This window comes from Chiloscyllium punctatum, chromosome 10, assembly GCF_047496795.1.
Source record: "Chiloscyllium punctatum isolate Juve2018m chromosome 10, sChiPun1.3, whole genome shotgun sequence".
In the NCBI taxonomy this organism is placed as follows: Eukaryota; Metazoa; Chordata; class Chondrichthyes; order Orectolobiformes; family Hemiscylliidae; genus Chiloscyllium; species Chiloscyllium punctatum.
Window position 1 is genome coordinate 6,532,503 of NC_092748.1, and position 19,273 is coordinate 6,551,775.

At 45.2% G+C, this 19,273-nt stretch overlaps 1 protein-coding gene and 1 long non-coding RNA gene across 3 annotated transcripts; one reads left to right on the plus strand and one right to left on the minus strand.

The window, feature by feature from the left end:
- The first annotated feature begins 460 nt into the window (after nucleotides 1–460).
- On the plus strand, nucleotides 461–17,565 carry LOC140481843 (uncharacterized). 2 transcript variants are annotated; one of them, XR_011961619.1, is made up of 4 exons: nucleotides 461–555; nucleotides 2,934–3,076; nucleotides 8,712–8,864; nucleotides 17,403–17,565. It is a non-coding gene; the product is annotated as an uncharacterized lncRNA (long non-coding RNA). The 2 variants fall into 2 exon arrangements; XR_011961618.1 differs by lacking the exon at nucleotides 17,403–17,565 and having other exon boundaries at nucleotides 8,712–9,115.
- On the minus strand, nucleotides 11,627–18,366 carry LOC140481841 (uncharacterized). Its single transcript, XM_072578386.1, has 2 exons — nucleotides 17,432–18,366; nucleotides 11,627–14,052 (listed from the first exon to the last, which is right to left on the minus strand). The coding sequence occupies exons 1-2, from the start codon at nucleotides 18,312–18,314 to the stop codon at nucleotides 14,015–14,017; spliced, it is 921 nt and encodes a 306-aa protein (XP_072434487.1). The 5' UTR covers nucleotides 18,315–18,366; the 3' UTR covers nucleotides 11,627–14,014.
- Nucleotides 18,367–19,273: the final 907 nt, after the last annotated feature.

Consider the following 19,273-nt stretch of genomic DNA (forward strand, 5'->3'; position numbering starts at 1 on the left):
GTGGGGAGGGCAACTGGTGGTGGGGGGGGGGGGGGTGTCGGAATGGGGAGGGAGGGAGGAAGGGAGAGGGGTTAAGAAAACAAGAAACAAAACAAACAGAGGTGACCACTTCACCCGCTCCAAATCTGTTTCTTTGCTCCCCCGTTTCCAAAAACAGACTTGGTCGCCAGTTCAGGATTTGAAACCCCCCTCTTGATCGCCGAAAATGGAGACTGAGTTTGGCCGAGTCAGGAACTTCACCGAAATTTTCCCGACTTTTTTTTTTGACTGGTCGGGTTTTTTTTCTCTGGGAATAAGAGTGGCTGGAAAGTTGTTACGAATGCGGAGGTGGCAGGGGCTCCTGATTGGCTGAGAAAGGGGGGAGTAGGAGGAGCCCTGGGGTTGGGGGGGGGAGGTGAAGAAGGGAGGGTGGGGGGGGGGGGGGGCGGGTGGTGGAGGTGGGTGTACTCACTGTCTCCGGCAAGATTGGAACTGAGAAGAACATTCCTGAAACAGCCTCTCCGGAAAACACTCGCATTCCCAGCCGCGAGGAGCCTCTCTGCTTCCCAGATTTCGGTCGGTGTCACAAGCAACTTTCACCCGGGACATGAAACACTGTCAGGTTTTTCCAAGTGGTGAGAGGGGAGTGCACCCACTTAGATTAGTATCAACGGTGGAAAGGGGAATTCGTCACCTCCACCCTCCCCAATGCACACCCTAAACACACAGATATCCAGACACATGCACTCACATACTCAAACACACACATTTAAGCATGCACTCACTCGAACACACACAAACACTCAAACGCACTCAAACATACAAAGAAAAACACACAAACTCCTATACACCATATACTCACTCAAACACACATATCTAAACATGCATAAGGACACAGAAGTACTCGCTCATGAACATTCAAACGCGCTCAAATACACACATTCAAATACACACACAGACATCAACCCAAAACCACATACTCAAACATACACAGACTCAAGCAGAAACACTCATGTACGCTCCCCATACTCCGAAATGAACACACACTCAAACACACACACACTCAAACACACACACACTCAAACATACAAAAACATGTAAATTCAAACATGCACATGCACTGAAACACACAGACACATACATAAACTCCAACATATACAAAAGCACACACACTCAAATGCACACAAACTCAGACACATACCCATTCAAACGCACAATCACACTCAAACTCAAACACAAAGACGCACTTAAACACACATTTGAACACGCACACTCACACAAACATAAAACACACACTCGCAAATACCTACAGAAGCAAATACCTACACACTCAAACACACAAGCACACAATCGTAAATACACACACATTCAAGCACACTCAAACGCACACAGACTGAAATACAGGTATAGTCAAACACATACGCATTCAAACAAACACACACAAAACACACAAGCATACACACTGAAACACACGAGACAATCTGGCTTTTAACAAGAGGAGCGCTGCAATCTCAGTTTTGAAAGGACCGCATTGAATTAATTCTTGAGCGATCTCCTCACATCTGCCGATCACATACAAAACACCCATTGCTCGATTATTTATTAAATCTGGGTGCATTTTTTGAGCGTATTCGTGGCATTTTCGGACTCAGTTTAGTCCAGTCTCCTTCCACTTGGAGCTCTTTTTTTGTCTTCCATTTCATTCTGGGGTGAAGTAACACGAAATTGATCGCCGTTAAGCTCTGTATATTTTGTGCAATTTTATTCAGATGCCGGGAGTGAGGGACTGTTCTCCCCCTAGCCCCCATCCCCTTTTCTCAGTTCTGTATCTGCTAGGCGGCTCGGTGGCTCGGTGGTTGGGTGGTTAGCATTGCTGCCGCACTGGGGGTTAGGGGTTCGACTCCAACCTTGGGCTGTTTGTGTGGAGTTTGCACATTGTCTACGTGGGATTACTCCGGGTGCTCCAGTTTCCTCCCACAATCCAAAACTATGTGGATTGTCCATGGTAAAATGCCTAGAGTGTCCAGGTTTAGTGAAACGCAGGGTTACAGGGATGGAATAACGGCGTGGGTCCGGGTGGGATGTCCTTCAGTGGGCCAGTGTGGACTCACTGGGCTGAATGGCCTGCATCCATACTGTAAGGATTCTACTTGAGTCCACCTCAACAATCCCACATGGACCGTTCGGTGAACAGGACTATTGGTCACCGGCAATAACAACAGACGGGAGGCTGTGTGTAATATAGATTGGCAGAAGATGACAATTGGCAGGGTGTAAATTCCTGTGTGTGAGCTGCGATGGGCGGGACACAACCGTGAAAGCTGATTGCGAGTTGCCGAGCGTTCTTCCTCCATGTTCACTCCCTTTTGACACCTTGCAGATTTTACACCAATGCCAAGTTTTCTCAGTCCTCCCCATGATGACGAATTAATCCCATTAGCATCCATCAGCTTAGAAACATGAACGATAGAATGTAGGTGGCCTTTATATCGAACTATTCCCAGAGTCTTCCGTGTGATGTGTCCGCGTTTGCAAGGTTCAAGTAACTGGGAAAACCTAACACAGATGACAGTATCAAATGATCCGTGGCTACCCTTAACCGTCTCTGCAGACAAGATGACTCTGAGTGCAACGATTTTGTTTGTTTCATATGCACTGTCTGCAAACAATTTAAATAAAAAACATTTTTTTTCTCTAAACACGCGAGTAGAGTTGATTAAAAAGCAGACCAGACAAGTTGTGAGATAAGGTGGAGATTTCCCCTCCCTCTTATACACAGCCTCAGGGTCGAACATGACAAAAAACCGAAATGAAAATATTTTCAACTTTTTGTGTTGGTTAGGGATGGGAATTGCTGCTATTTTCTTCCAAACCAGTGAGTTGACATTGATAAACTAGCGTCCAGCCTCTCAGCCGTTAATCGACCGTTCACTTCTCCGTTTTAATTCCTACAGTTCGAACAGAACACGGTTTGAACTCAAATTGTGAAACACAATTCTCACACAGAATTGTTTTCGGTTGAATTGTTAAGATTCGGGACGCCAACTGCTTCCTGGGATCCTCGGAGACAATCATTCGGGTCAACACGCGAGAGAAGGTGATCTTTATCCTGTCAAACATTGTTGTTGGTCTTTCTGATTGCTGTGGTGTGTGTGTGTGTGTGGGGGCAGCGAAGCCCCTAACCTTACGGTAAACTGTAAAAATACCGAATGGTTGTGAAATCTTGTCAGTTACCGCTGGTTCTTGCCACTGCTTTGTGTGTGTGTGTGTGTGTGTGGACAGGCATTGCCTGAATTCACACCGCAGCGATTCATTCACGTCTTTTCAATCCTTTTTTTGTTGTTTCTAGCTGTTTGCGCCGGTCTGACCGTTCAGTTTCCAATGTTAGTGCGAAGTTATACAACCCTGGCGTGATGTTCCTATGACAACCTGCATTTTCGCTTCTTAAAATGACTGTTTGCAAGCAGCGAAATAATATCCGTTACACTTGTCGCGGCCTTTTACTGCATTTCATGCCAAACCTATAACATTTCGATGGAGTCATCAGTCAAACACTGCACGCAGGCGAAACACAACATCTTTGCTCAAACACTTGGGCGCATCAGTGCTGCTCCCTCCACAGTTCTGGGAAGTTTGCAAATACTTCCTAGGTTACGAAGAGAAATTGAATCGGCGAGTGCCGGAGGATTTTGCAAAGAACCCACCTTTCTGGGTTATTCTGTCGCCGGGTTTGCATAAATTTGTAAAGCGGGCGCCTGGCGTTCAGACCGGCTGGGTGTCTCTCGGCAACTCATTTCCACCACATTATAGTTTTGAATGAACGATCATCCTATTTCCACGTTAGTGTGTGTGTGTGTTTTGGGGGTGGGTGGGAGGTAGTAACAAAAAGAAACGAAGATTAACGTATTGCCTGGCAGTGTAAGAGACCCGTCCCGTCAAAGCAAAAGGGAGCACGCGATAGGGGTGAGTGGATGAGTACCGTTTGCAACGAACTAGCGAGGGGGAGAGAAGGCAATACATTGTATTGGGGTGGAATTCACAGCTCCCCTGTAAACAGATGTTTCTGTAGCGACCACAGCAAGATCCAATTTCAGGTTTAACCGGTGTGTTCTATAGCACAGAAAATCTTGCTGCCTTATTCACCCTGCTCCTCAGTCTTGTCATCAGCGTCGAATTTCCTCTAGCGCACACGTTCGCTATTAAACGTACAAGTGTCTTCATTTTTATATGTTGTAACACGTAGAGAGTGGTATAATTTCATTGCAAGCATCTAATGGATTTGCAGAATAAACCATTACTGACAAAGTATTGTTCAAAATAATGATTGCGGCCATGTAAAATTTTAAAAAACCGAAAGCTATAAATCTGCCTTCAACTCTCTTTCTTGCACCTGTATTTCAAATGCAAACTCCGCCCCTCTGCACCTTTACACACCGCCTTTGGGTTTTGTATCCTTTGACCAGACTCCTCAGGCTGTCCCGGCAAAGCTTAACCCAAGGGCAGCTGAAACAGACCATCCCCGGGTGACAAAGAATGGCCCGGCCGGTTCATTACAGCCGCATTGGCAACACTCCCCCACCCCGCGAGCCAGCAAGGCCTGTAGGCACTTGAAATAATTGATATGCAAACAAAGAGGTGCATTTATATGGCATCTTCCACTACCACCGCCATCAAATCTCTTCACAGCCAGTGAAGCACTTTAATAAGTGTGACACAATATCGATTGGCATACTCCAAGCTCCCACACGCAACAACGTGACTGCCAACCCGTTTTGGTGATGCTAATTTAGAGCTAAGTATTAGCCAGGGATAACTCGCCTGATCTTCTTCACTATGGGATCTTTTACTTGTGTCTAAGCGGGTTCTCGTTGGAAGCTGGGACTGGGCAGAGCTCCCTCATAGTTGAGAGTGTGCTGCTGGAAAAGCACTGCAGGTCAGGCAGCATCCGAGGAGCAGGTAAATCTGCCTGACCTGCTGTGATTTTCCAGCAACACGCTCTCAACTCTGATCTGCAGCATCTGCAGACTTCACTGTCTGCAGCGCTCCTTCATATCTATGCTGTCCTGGAGTGGCAGCCGAGATCTCTGTGCCCACTCGCAGAGGTGGGACTTGAACGCGGTAGCTTTTTGGGGCTTAGAAGCCCGGTTTTTCCGGCGAGTCTGAGCCTATACCGAGAATTCTCCAATATCATTTATCCTCAACTCCCCTAGAGTCTTCTATCATTAAGGTGATTCTGAAAATCAGATTTTGTTGTCTGGTCAAATGAAGTTATTGGATTCAAAACACTGTGGGGGCGATACCTGTATTTAACTGGTGGGTGGACACAAACGAGATTCTTCAACATTGATGGCAATTCTTGTGGCTGCGCCGGATTACAGAGGTGGTAAAGCGAGCAGTGAACGTACATATTAAAATCGCATGCATTTTGCTGCCATGTGCTGTGCTCAAGTCCTATTCCTGAGTTCCCTGCAGCGGGTCCGGAAATCAAGCGTTTTCAAACGAACCTTCCACCGAACCTATTTTTTTTTCTAATCAACCTGTTCATTGCTCATCTCTGGAACAGGTGGGATTTGAACCCGGGTCTCTCGGTCCAGGGGTAGGGACATTACCACTAACAAAAGTCCGACTTCAAACGAGCTTCGTGAATCACTTGGCAAAATGTGTTCAGCTGTTCATTTAAAAATTGAGTCAAAATCAATCGTATAATTGTTTCGGGAGGGAGAGAGAGCTGGAGGGACTAACATTCGGCTTCACTGTCACCTGCAAATTTGACGTGAAATAGTCGGAACTCTACGAATAATTTGCGCCAGAAACGCGAACGAATATTTAGGATTTATTTTGACATCTACAACCTGATTGCTCTCGATTTTTGACCGAGATTATGATTCTAGTTAGCAAAGAAAATTAAAGTTGTGGACCCATAAAACCAACATTTGTAAAAGCTGACATTTAACTTGTAAATCTTGCTGTTTTTTGATGTTATATAAACACGCCGATTTATCCTTTGCCTGACCAGCGGGTGTTCGGTTTTATGCTATAATATTCGTTCGCTTTATGGGCATGTCCGTTTCAACATGTCCCTTCAGATTTCCCTTTATTCTCAGAAGTGTGTGAAGTTACCCCCTCCATGGCGGAGGGTTTGCAGAGCGCGGTGATTGTGCATCTGACTGATGTGCGGCTTTTCGGGATCAACTTGGGGTTTAGTTGATCGCACGCTGTCGCCTTTGCGTAGGCATTGGGTTCAAGTACAGTGCTCCACAAGAGACTCAAACACAATCTAGCCGGACACACCGGTGCAGCACTGAGGGAATGCCGCACTGGTGAAGGTACCATCTTTCGGTTAAGGCACCAAATCAAAGTAATGTTTGTGCTTTCATGTGGATGTAACACATCCCGCAGCATTACTTGGAAGGAGAAGCCCTCCTGCGGCGCCCTGGCCAATATTTATATCTCAATTATCATCATTAAACAAGTGGTTATTATTCACATTGCTGTTTGTTGGAGCTTGCTGTGTACAAATTGATGCCAGATTTCCTAGCAATTACACTTCAGAAGCACCGCTACGGGAATGATGTAGAATGTCCTGAAAGACGTTATATAAATGTAAATCCTTGTTGACGGGAAGTGATGTTTTTAAGCCTCACTCCCCAACATTACCACTAGATGACGCCAGTTTCAAGCGGGCGTCGAGGATCATAGGCGACTTTGTCCTAAATTCAAAAATAACAATGTGACTTCAGGCCTTTAATCTGTATTGGTGCACTTAAAACCTTAAATAATTAAAAAGAAAACAGTTTCCGCATGATGGCTAAAAATCACCGAGAAAATAAACTGGACACTATCAGCAACTGTAGCAAACGTGCAGGAAAACCAATAAATAGGGAAATTCTGCAATTAATAGTAAATAACTCAGACGAATTCGGGATACCATATTAATTAAGGTTCAAAGATTGGATAATGTGAAACAGTTGTGTGAAAATTCCAGCGCTAATAGGAACCATCTTTGCACAGTGAGTGTTATCATGGAATCATTTTAGCGCACTTTCTGGGGTTTGAAAGACTGTCAAACATTTATTAAAATCAATTATTTAGTGATATCAACCACTGGGTTTATTGGAAGCGGCTTATGGACAGTGTGAATCTATTCACCTCCACGGCGGATTTAATTTCCTCCCTTTGACCATCCAAAGAAGTTACCCCAAATCACACATCTGTCTGAGGGAAACTTAATTTCAATACCTCGATAACAGTAAAAAAAAACAAAAATAACACATTTAAATTTTTACGTGTTACAAAACAAACCGAACAGCGCTGCATGTTCTCTGAACCTTTAATCCATTTTATCAGGATGGAAACTCTTCAGTTTTCATTCAGCGGACTTGACCCCCTCCCCCCCCCCCCGCCCCCCGTCCAGGCCATTGAATGAGGAAGGGGGATTGGGGAGTGGGGTTGGTTTTGGAGGGAGGGGTGCATGATTGCAGATTTTGGGGCATCACGAACTGACTCCCCAGCAGGTTGAGCAGGACCACTTGGTGTTTACCTGTCATTTCTTTGAGCCGACGCGATGCTGAGGTTGCCCCTTGTATGTGTTGTAACTGAAAACTGAAATTGAGAATCTCTAACGATCAGACTGTAATCAATGTCTTACAATTGTACAATACGTCGGTGAATGAGAATATAAAGGGACGCGAAGTTTCAGGCTCCCCTTTTTCGTTTGGACATCTTCATGGACAAGATTAGAATTGACATTTAGCAATTCATATTTCACTATCTCCACAGGGCTTGGTGCAGTGACATATTCACTCAGTGTTACGGTGCGATGGATTTGTAGAAAACACCAAAAACAAAATGGCTAAGGTACATCCCAATCTTGGAACGATCTATCTTTTTGTTTTCTTGGCTAACTTCTCAACAAGTCTCAAAACGGTCATAATTAACAAAGAAATAAGAGAAAGAAATGCGGATATCGAAAATCAGAAGCAAAAAAACCCCGAAGAAATTGCTGGAGAAACTCAGCCGGTCTGGCAGCATCTGTGGAGATAATAACAGTCAACAGTTCTATTTCAGGGATCCTTCGTCAGAATTTAAGAGGAGAATTGTCCACAGATGCAGCGCTGGCCTAGTGGATCACTTACCAATAACTCCGACCTCAAAAGCTACTCGTGCAGAAATTCTAAGCAAATTGTTCTGCATTTGACCACAATAGAGGCTAATTGAAACGGTCATAACTTCTTCTTAAAAAGTGCCTTACTTCAATGTCCCTTGTTGTGAGTCGTTGCCGATTGCAATACCTGGTCATCTCTTCTCTTTTTGACAACTTTCCATTAGTGCAGGGGGAGCCGAAGTGGTGTCCGTTTAAACATTTATCACAGGAATGTGGCGGTCTCACAAGTCAAAGCCCACTTCAACGTTGCGCTTGAGAGATCAAGAATACAGATTGGGAAAGCACTATTACAGTTACCGGTTTAAACTGCATCACTGCATCCAGCGCAAATGCATTTGAACCTTCTGGGTCCGATCACAATCATTCAGTCACAGGTGGAATTTCAGACGATTACGGAGTGGACGCCGTCTTAATCTTGGTTATTCTACATTTCGTAATTTTAATATTTTCCATCTGGCATCTTTTGAGCCAGTGCACGTTTTACTCTGAAAATATAAACATGCGCATAAAATGAATACCAGTTGTTGGACTTCGACGAATTTGATTGATTCACAACCTTTTTTTTTAGACACACCGTCGATTAGAACAGATCGGAGGACACTTTCTAAATATTCATTGCGAATTCTCAGTTTGAAGATGTGCTTTAACAATTCCCGCCACAGCACCATTACAGAGCTGGACCGTAAAGGGAAAGGCCCAACTAAAGTTGACATCCGGACAGGTACATCGCCAGAACATTGGTTCGGTATTAAAAACTGAATAGGTTGGTGCTTTGGGTTTTGGGGATGCAGTATTAAGGGATAATCATATTGCTTGCAGCATGAATTTTTCAATCCGTTTTGATCATGGCCTTCACTCAGCAAAAAACGCTTCTCACCGGTTAGATCGATCAAGCGTCATAGCGCCGGGTGATTAATTGTGATAATACCGTGCAATGTAAATATGACAATAATAGTCTATAAAACGATAATCAAAAAGATTGCACGGCTATGAACATTTCAATATATTAACAATTAGAATGTATTGAAAAAATGTAGATCTCCTTTACCTATATAAAAAAGTGAAATGTTTAATTTGTTTGAAACTTGACACGTATCAGATGTTGGAAGCCCTGGAGTTTTAGACAGCACTGGGTCATTTCGATCTGGACACTTGCTGTATTTTCGACACGTGAGACTTACTGCGGGAGCACCAATCAGGACACTGCCTTCACTCCCGGCTTTTGTCGGATCACTTGGTGGTGTTTTCGTGATGTCTGGCAGTGGAAAGGTTGGTTCAGGAGCAAGAACAGTTGCTGGGAGCTAACCCCTTGCCATGTGCCTGTAGGCGTTTCAGAAGCACACTTCCCTCTGAGGAGGGCTAGACACTTCCCTGGGGTACACTGTACACCATGCTGTGCAACTGCTTATTGGGATCAGCACGGCCAGCTATACTGGGCCTGGCTTTTGGTCATGGTCCTTTGATTTGGAGGCTAAAATAGCTGAACAGTAGAGTAGGAGGCCGAATTTCTAAACACAGGATTTAGTACCAGTTGTTCAGATACAGGGGCGAGACTGGCAACATTTCTTTTTTTTGACTGCATTATTTGGATACGGGCGTGAAATCTAGGCGGGCGCTTATTATCAATCCCTCTGTTGTACTTGAGAGGCTGAGAGTGGACTTGGCTCCAAGAGGTGCTCCCACGTTGACGGTTAGGCGGCAAGGATGCCTGACTTGGAGAGGAGATGTCCCCCAGACCTCTGCTACCTTGACTTACTGCACGGGCGTGTATGGAGGGTGATGTTGGGGGAAGACTTGACCAGTTGCAAGTGGTAGATGGTACACACTGATGCTACCATGATGGTAGTGAAGGCGATTAGTGTGAAAGCTGGTTGGCTAAGTGCTCATCTTGTTTTGGCACGGATGCTGATGAGGTACTTTCGGGTTGTTGGAACCCCCGTCACCCAAATCGCGCAAGAATCTCAGCTGCCGGCCTTAGGTGAACTTGGGAAATGCTTTAGGGGAACCAGAGTGAGACACTCAAGACCGAGCGACTGATACTGAAGCTGATGCCTTTGTCGTTGTCATTATACGAACGACCCCGTCGAGTTTCTCAGTGAGATGTCAGTGTGATGTGTAAAAACCCATCGGTCTTGATCAAGTGTCCACTGCGAACCATTCCTGAATGCGTAAATTGAATTTTAAAGCCCTATTATCCGATTTTCCTTCCTGTTCCCCATATTTTCTTCTGGGTATGGACTGGGTATCGAACCAGAGGCCGGGCGGGCATAATGAACAAACTGACTGGTCACCTCACCCCAACCCCTTCCCACGCACACCGTTATCCTAAAAATAAGTTAATTTTAAAGGAAAACAGACAGCTCACTATCGACTGATGAAGGAGCCCTACAGTCATCCCCAAATCAATTAAACCCCAGGGGTCAGGACTAAACGTCGCTCACTTCTTCCAATGCAAGAGCCATGTACCAATAGAGTTGAGAGACAGATCTTCAAACGGCGGGTGGGAAACTGTACAGTGGAATCATGGATATGCGCATAAGTATGTTATGTGCATTTTTGAAACGTTGATATAAGGAGTTCAACAAAAGATATTGGAATCTGGAAAGTAAAACCCATATTGGTTAAATATACTCTGGAGATTTTTTTTGAGCTGAAGAATTACAGACCGTTTCTTTTCCTATCTGATTTCAAAGTGGATTGTATTTAAATCCCAACTCAAGTATTTGAAACTTCCACTGAAATCTGTCCTGTCAGAGCCAGGTTGCCCGTCAGTCTCTTACAGCCTCAATATGTAATAGTAATGGAAGGGAGCAGATTAATTCCGAGATTCTGCAGTTAACGCAATTGAAATATCGAACAATGTACCGTGGGGAATTGCTCTGTTCCATCTGCACGCTATTAAAGCGTTCGATACTCAATGTGCAGTGAATTAAATTGTCAATGCGGGAGCCACGTGCCATTACAAATACAGTGAGTCAGAACCCCATAGACACGCTCAAATATCGAGTGACTTGTTCAGGTTCCAGTCCATTCAAAGGTAGGTGCAGAAAGTAGTTACTCCAGCTTTTTACACTCAAAGATATACACAAGATGCATGCATGAATGTACAAATGCATTTAGATTTATGGATCTGCTCCTGCACAGCTAAGAGTCAGAGACATATTCATTGGCTAAACGTACAGACATATCCAATTAACACACACCTACACGTTGAGATTTACTGAAGCACACAGTTACAAAGATGCACGGCAGCACAATTAAACATGCAGACCCAGACATAGATAATCAGACGGATAATAGATATACAGACTCAGATGCCTAATTCATTGTGATACTACGTCGGACAAACAGACACGCACATGCAAAGCAGACAGAATACCTATGGCCCCGCCGCCACATCCACACGCTGTCAGACAGCTCCCCACACGCACTCACACACACGCCCGCCTCCCCCCCCCCCCAACGATATCAAACACACATCCATGCGCTATCACTCACGTCTATAAGCAGTCACACCCACAGGCAGCCACCTTCCCCGCAAAACACACACGCAGTCAGCCTCTCAAGGGTTGTGTGACAAAAATAAAAGTGTATGCAGCTAAATTAATTGATTTCGACCCTGTGCTCAGTTGTGACCCTGTCGCTGTGTTCTCTTGCACATGCGAATTCCACAAGATTCGACCGCATTAACTAGTATTTTTCCCCTTGGCAATATTTCATCTTTGTTTGACCTGTGGTATAACGCTGCGTCGAGGAACAGGGATTAATTCGTTTCTTTTTATCACTTTCTAATAATTTATGGACCAAATGATTCAACTTTTCTTTTCAATCAGAAGCAGATTGCAAGTGAAACTCAGAGCAGCAGCAAGTGAGAGGCTGTGTCCCTTTATCTTCAGAGTTACCTGACAGATCATAAAACCCTTTCTAAGAGACCTGGGCAGTCAGACAGTTCACAACAGACCCTAGCCGTCTGTGAATAAGCGTCCATCTCATCTTCAGGCTATCGTTCCTGTTACTTTGCATGCTGCAACTGCGGTGGCACAAAAACTCCCTGTAGCCCCCTCCCCAACCCTATGCAACGTCCTCATAAAAGTTAAAAATCACACAACGCCAGGTTATAGTCCAACAGGTTTAATTGGAAGCACTAGCTTTCGGAGCGACTCTCCATCTTCCAGGATCCTCCTAAAAGGAATGTAACTACAGTTTAAGACCTGCTAGCGGAATGCGCGACCCCCAACCCTTTCTCCGGCTTGATGGTTTATTTTTTCATGAGCTTGTGTTTTCCTGCAAGGTCTGCGGGATTTCAATTTAAGTTAAACCTGTTTGACGGGAACAATTTCGACTTTTCTCTCGTAACGACTGACTTTTCCATAAGATAGTTCCCACGCACGGCGCCGCCAGTCTCTTGTGTGAAGATTGTGAGAGGTGGTGCTGGCAACGTTCAGCAGGACAGGCAGCATCCATAGAGGAGACAAACAGTACTCCAACAAATGTCTCTGGTCTGAATCAACAGCCAGTGTTCATCAGTGAGGCACTGCTAACAGGCTGAACAATCCTCCGGTATGTGAGCCTTGAAATCCCGACATATCGGAATATGAAAACCGGACAGCAGTACGGATAAATTATTTTTAAAAAGGACAATTTATTCTACCACAACTTTACTCAATACAGATGTTCGGGCCATTATAATTCGTCGTTCCAACGCTTTGAGGGAGACAGAATTCTCTTTCACAGAATTCCTCCAGTTCTGAGGAAAGATTACTCCATCCGAAACATTAACTCTGAGTTCTTTGCAAAGATGCTGCCAGACCTGATGCGCTTTTCCAGCAATTTCTGTTTTTGGTTTGAAAAAAAACACTTTGATTTTCTTTGGTCTCATTTAGTCGTGACCTCGATTTGTTTTACGGACTTTGTCAAAGCGTTTTTAAGAATACGACTTTATTTGAAACGATTATCAAATACGTGACAAAGCACAGACTTGTGTTCGTTCCCCCCCAGAGCCGGAGTTCCACCCGGGTTTCCCCATCACTTATTTCCAGGAGCTGACGATTCTGTGAAGGCTGTTTTCCTAGCAATGACCCGGCTCTCCTGGTTAAAACCCCTCTTTTAACGTTCTTTTAAATCTGACTGTGGCGCGGTCGGCGAAATGCAGAACAAAAAAAGTACGTACAAAATCATGGAACCTTCGAGACAGTACAGAAACAGGGTATACGTGAGAGAGGAAACAAAAACAATTTAGCATTCGACCCAAAAGTGGGCCGAACAGTAAATGACAAACGACTTTAAAGCCTCGACCTAATTTTGTTTTACAGGCGAAATGAAATCTGGAACATTTATAAAGTACGTTTTCTTGATGTGCAGGCAAATATCCAGTCCAGTGAGAGAGAAATAAAATTTAAGTGAAAGGTTGTGAAAGAATGCGGCTGTCTTCCATTCAGCACCTTTTCCCTCGCAGTCCCAACCTCACCTATCTGCAAATAAGCAATTTCTGTGGTGGGGTTTGGGTATCCTTTAGTGAAGAGATTGCTGCGACTGGACCTTCAATATTACATCGTAAAGTCAAACCGTTCGATTCAAGTATTATTTAGCTGTCAACGTTGCGAAAGCAAATTAAAGTGTACTTGAAACTAAATAGATCACAATATTAACCACAGCCTGGACAGAGCGAGAGGGAGAGAGAGCAAGAGAAAGACAGTGAGTTTAGATAGCTTGGGAGCTTGACGAAGATCAATTGTGAGAGGTTCTGGAGTTTTACACTATCTTCAATGGAGCTAAGCCGCGCAGGCGCAGTGACGCCCAGGGCGCTGGGAAGCAGCAGCTGGTACCCGGGAGTGACGTCACCGCACGAGGCTGGGGAAGCTCCAAGTAGCACTAATCCCACTTTATCCAAGAAAGGCGGGCTGTCAGATCTGCAAAGGAACAAAAAGGCACGAAAGACAAAGTAGATGGCTTTCAATGAGTATTTCTTTTACAAGCCAAAGTAATTAATCCCTCATTTGAAAAGAACAACTTCATTGGTTTAATTCGCCCAGAGTTGCAGAATCAAATTGGTTAACTGCAGCCCAGCGGATAATTGCTAAAAGCGAAGCTTCCCATTTGCAGCCTTCAACGCTGCATGGTTTAGGCAGCTGGGCTACAAAAAAAAGGTGCCCAAGAAACTCCAACAAAGACAACTTGATAGTATTTATAAACAAGGCGAAACTACTCCCACTGGTAGGAAGGTAACCAGAAATCATATACTTAACAGGCAACAAAACTAGAAGGGAAGATGACGAGTCTTTTTGGTCAATTGAGTAATTGTAATTTAGAATATATGTTTAAAAGGATTGCGGAAGCCGAAACATTGGTAAATTTCAACAGAAAATTGGTTACATTTTCAAAATAGAAATTCAAAACGGGATTATGTGGAAAGGCCGTGGGAGTGGGATTATTTGAACAGCCCTTTCAAAGACCTAGCGTGGACACAGTGGACCAAATGCCCCGAAGTGTTTTATGCTTCTCAGAATATATGCTTTGAACAGTGAGAGACAGCAGAATGCACATTGCTGGTTCCATTTACTCCTCAACAAAGTAAAACAGAGCTCTAAATGCATGTGCTAAAGCTCGTCACAACAGTGGCCAAGGGTAACTTAGAATATAATGCCTGCAAAGATCAACTTGACTTCTGCCTCAATACTAACACTGAATTCTAAACTCAAGTCTCAAAACGTTTCTAGGTGGTCTGGCTATCTGGGTGCAAAATTAGCTCGAAGGTAGAAGTTAGAGGGTGGTGGTGGATGATTTTTTTTGGGCTAGTTGCCTGTGACCAGCAGTGTGCCGAAAGGATCAGTGCTGGGTCCAAATGATTTGGATGGGAATGCTTTGATGACACCAACATTGGTGGTGTAGTGGACAGCGAATGAGACTATCTCGGAGTACAATGGGGCCTTGATCAGATGGGCCGATGGGCCGAGGAGTGGCAAATGGAGATTAATTTAGATAAATATTTTGTAATGGAAATCAGAGCAGGATTTACACAGTTAATTGCAGGATCTTGGGGAATGCTGCTTAACAAATAAACCTTAAAGGTTCATACTTCCTTGAAAGTGGAGTCACAAACAGACAGGGTAGAGAAGAAAGCATTTGGTTCACTTGCCTTTATTGGTCAATGCATTGAGTGTAAGAGTTGGAATGTCACGTTGCGGGTTACAGGACATTGTTCAGGCCACTTTTAGAAGACTGTGTTTAATTCCGGCCTTGATGCTATTGGAAAGGTATTGTTAAATTTGAAAGAGTTCAGAAAAGATTTACAAGAATATTGCGAGGGTTGGAGGGTTTGACCTATGTGGAGAAGCAGAACAGGCTGGGGCTGTTTTCCCTGGAGCATCGGAGGCTGAGGGATGACCTTATAGAGGTCACCTTATTTTATAAAATCGTGGATAAAGTGAATAGCCTAGGTCTTTTCTCCAGGGTAGGAGAGGGGAAAGATTTAAAAGAGACTCAAAGGGCAACTTTTTCATACAGAGAGTGGTGCGTGCATGGAAAGAACTGTTAGAGGAAGTGGTAGAGGTTTGGTATAATTATAACATTTAAAAGACATCTGGATGGTTACATGAATAGGATGGGTTTAAAAGGGATATGGGCCAAATGCTGGCAAACAGGACTAGATTAATTTCGGATATCCGGTCAGCATGGACGAGTTTGACCGAAGAGTCATTTCGGCGCTGTACAGCTCGATAACTCTATGACCTTGCTGCTCCCAACCTGTCTACATTAGCTCCTTAAAATCCTTAAATTTAAAATTCGACCTTGTGTTGCAACTCCTTCGTGTTCTCAGCTCTTTCATTTTTGTAACGTCTCCAAATCTTACTGCCATTTGAGGACCTTAACATTTTCAACCCTGTCCACTTGTGCAGTCACATTTGCCTTTGTCCAATCAGCGACGGCGTTGCTTACAGTAGATTAGATTCCCTACAGTGTGGAAACAGGCCCTTCGGCCCAACCAGTCCACACCGAACCTCCGAAAAGCAATCCACCCAGACTCACTTCCTTCTGACTAATGCACCTAACCCTATGGGCAATTTAGCATGGCCAATTCACCTGGTCTGCACATCATTGGACTGTGGGAGGAAACACGGGGAGGATGTGCAAACCCCACACAGACAGTCGCCGGTGGCTGGAATCGAACCTGGGACCCTGGTGCTGTTACTCTAAGACCAGACTGACACTCCATTGCTAAACTTGTCACATACCTGGCTTCTTTCAAGCCCTTTCTTAAAACCTGCATTTTACTTCGTTGTTAATCACATCAAGTAATATAACCTTCTTCGATTTTTCCTGATTGCACTAAGTTGAGGCAAAATTGGGTGTTTTTTTCTGCCTGTGTTAAAGATACTGTTCTGTTCAGCTCATATGGAATCTCACTGAGTCGGAAAGTAGTGGGTTCAAGTTACACTCTATAAACCTTTGAGGTGTTGTATGTTAGTTGAGTCATTGACGGATGCCCTAGCTTCTCTTTTAGGTGGATATTAACGGTCCCAATGCGCTATTTAGTTTGAAGAAGAGCAGGGGAGATCTCCCCAGTTCCCTGGCCAATATCTCCCCATCCCCCAACTAAAACGAACGACATGGTCTTAATCACATCGCTGTTTGTGGGAGCTGGCTGTGTGCAAATTGGAATCCCTCCGTCATAAGAATGATGACACTTCCAAAATGACTTAATTGCTGATAAAACAAAAAATGGGTTAGAGCATTCTGATGAGTGGAAGGGGCTTCACCCACGCAAGTCTGTTCTTACACAATTTATCTCCCAGTATTATTGGGAAAGCTGCGACTGGGGGGTCTAGCACAGTGTTGTGCAGCTTTACGCTGAACTCGAGATTGCTGGAAGGCCGGCCCTCGGGATTTAACCCCACTGACTTCCACCGTTGTCAGCGCGGCCGGAAGGAGAGATGACCAGCTTCTGGCCTAGCTGACTAGTTTGCTGAGACACAATGTGCCCCCCGCCCCCCCCCCCCCCCCCCAAATTTGCTCACTGACATCTTGCACTAAGAGTCGTGTACCTGCAAGAATTTTGGGTAGCTTGACGGTTGCAGGTAGAGTGCCCTGTTGCACACTCTACACTAGAAGGCCATGCTGTGGGATTGCAGGAGAGGTTGGGAAAGTGCATTCCATCTTCAGGGAGCTCGCTGTTAGGGGCCGTCTTTAAACATTCAGCTCGGTTAACCTCTTATCAGTAACCAGCCAGCGACTCTGATGAACTCTGCTTCCCTCTCCACAGACTTTACCCCAAGAGCTGATTGAACTCACCGCTGGTGTTCCAGACTGCATCCTGCTTGCTCTGAGAGCCGCTCTGCAGGCACTGCTCCAGGTAAGCCTTGGGCTCAGAGCCGGACACCAGGATCTCTCGGAGCAGAGCGATGTAGGCAATAGCCAGCCGCAGAGTGTCGATCTTGGACAAGCGCTTCTCGTACGGGAAGGTTGGGACGTGACACCGGAGTTCCTCGAAGGCGGAGTTGATGCTCAGCATCCGTTTCCTCTCCCGAATATTCGCCGCGTACCTCTGCGCCTTGTAGGGGTGAGCAGGGACGTGCCGGCGCTGGCGGCGTTTCTGAGAGCGCGGCTCCTCCGAGCAGGAGCTGTCCTCCTCGGCACTGCCCTCGATTTGCAAAGACTGCAGGTCCAGGTCCAACAAGGCAAACTGCGCCTCGGGGAAGGCGGACTGGCAGGAGTAGGACGACCACGGAGAGAGCTGGTCACTGACGGGAGGACATTCCAAATTCAGGCCATCCCATTGATTCTGCAGCTGAGCGTGTGAGTCCAACTGACCCCAGAAAGCCAGCTCCCCGGCCGCATCCTGGTCGAAGTCCAGCAGACAATCGTCCATGGCCCGAGCTGCCTGGCGAACTGAACCCGGGGAGGATGCACACGGACAGTGCTGGGCAGCATCACCAAGCCCCCATGTTAAATAGTTGCTTGCTGCGCCGCAGGGACACCTTCCTCCTTGTTCTGCCCATCTCAAAGAAGGAGCTGATGAAGAGGTGCACATGGGCGCTCTCCCAGTGCCCGCCAACATCTCGGGTGATGGGCTAACTCCAGGAACAATGCAGTGGTCCATTCTCCTGTGGCAGGTCACGCACACCCACCCCCTTGACTCGCCTCCCACACAGACCCTGATGTTTACAGATGGCATAAAGTGTTTATCTTTTCAGCCTTGTTTCGGTGACAATTGACTATTTCAGCGGCGAGACTTATAACAGACATATTGCCAACTTCAATTAGTTTGTAACGTCGACTGTCAGAAACACATGATGATGAAGAATAATGAGGCGGTTGGAGAGTAAGGGAGGTGGGGGAGAGAGGGGATACTTGAGTTGCCTTCTACCTACACTGTCCTAGCCAGAGTTAATAGGCAATTAGCAACAGAACACGGGAAAATGCAGTCAAGCCAGTGAGAGAAAATGTACTGGACTGGAACCCATCCGAACAAAACAAAACTCAAAAGAACTGCGGATGCTGGAAATCAGAAATTGCTGGTAATTCTCAACAGGTCTGGCAGCATCTGGGGAGAGAAGGGACCCTTCTTCAGAATTTCTGTTTTTATAACCCATTCGAGTCCAGTACAGGTGTCTGAATAAACCTCGCACAACTTGGTAGGAAACTGATCGCATCATGTTTGGTAAATACAGCAAGAATTATGCAATCACAACACTATAAGATGGAATGGGTAGTGGAACAAGGGACATCTACCGTCCGCCAAGTTTCACTAACTTATTGCTGTACGTCAACCATACAAGTTTTTTTTAAAAAAGCATTATTCGGAATCTTTTCTCACTAAATCAAATTGGTGAACACACCTAGCAGAGCACCGATAATTTGCTGGCTGGGGCTGGCTCGAGTGTGAAGAGCTGGCACGGATAGATCGGGCCGATTGGCCCTCGGTCTGTGTTATAAAAGAGATCTGTTTCTAACAGGAACAAAACTCAACTAAGTTGGTGTCCGAGAAATTATTAAAAGATGAACCTGAAACAATGCAGGCCTGTATTTTGAATGTCCGAATTAACCTTTTGCCTGAATTCTGGCATTGCCATTTTCACGAGGCACTCCAGCAATAACCATGTGTTAAGGTTTTGCTCATACCGTTCAACAAAC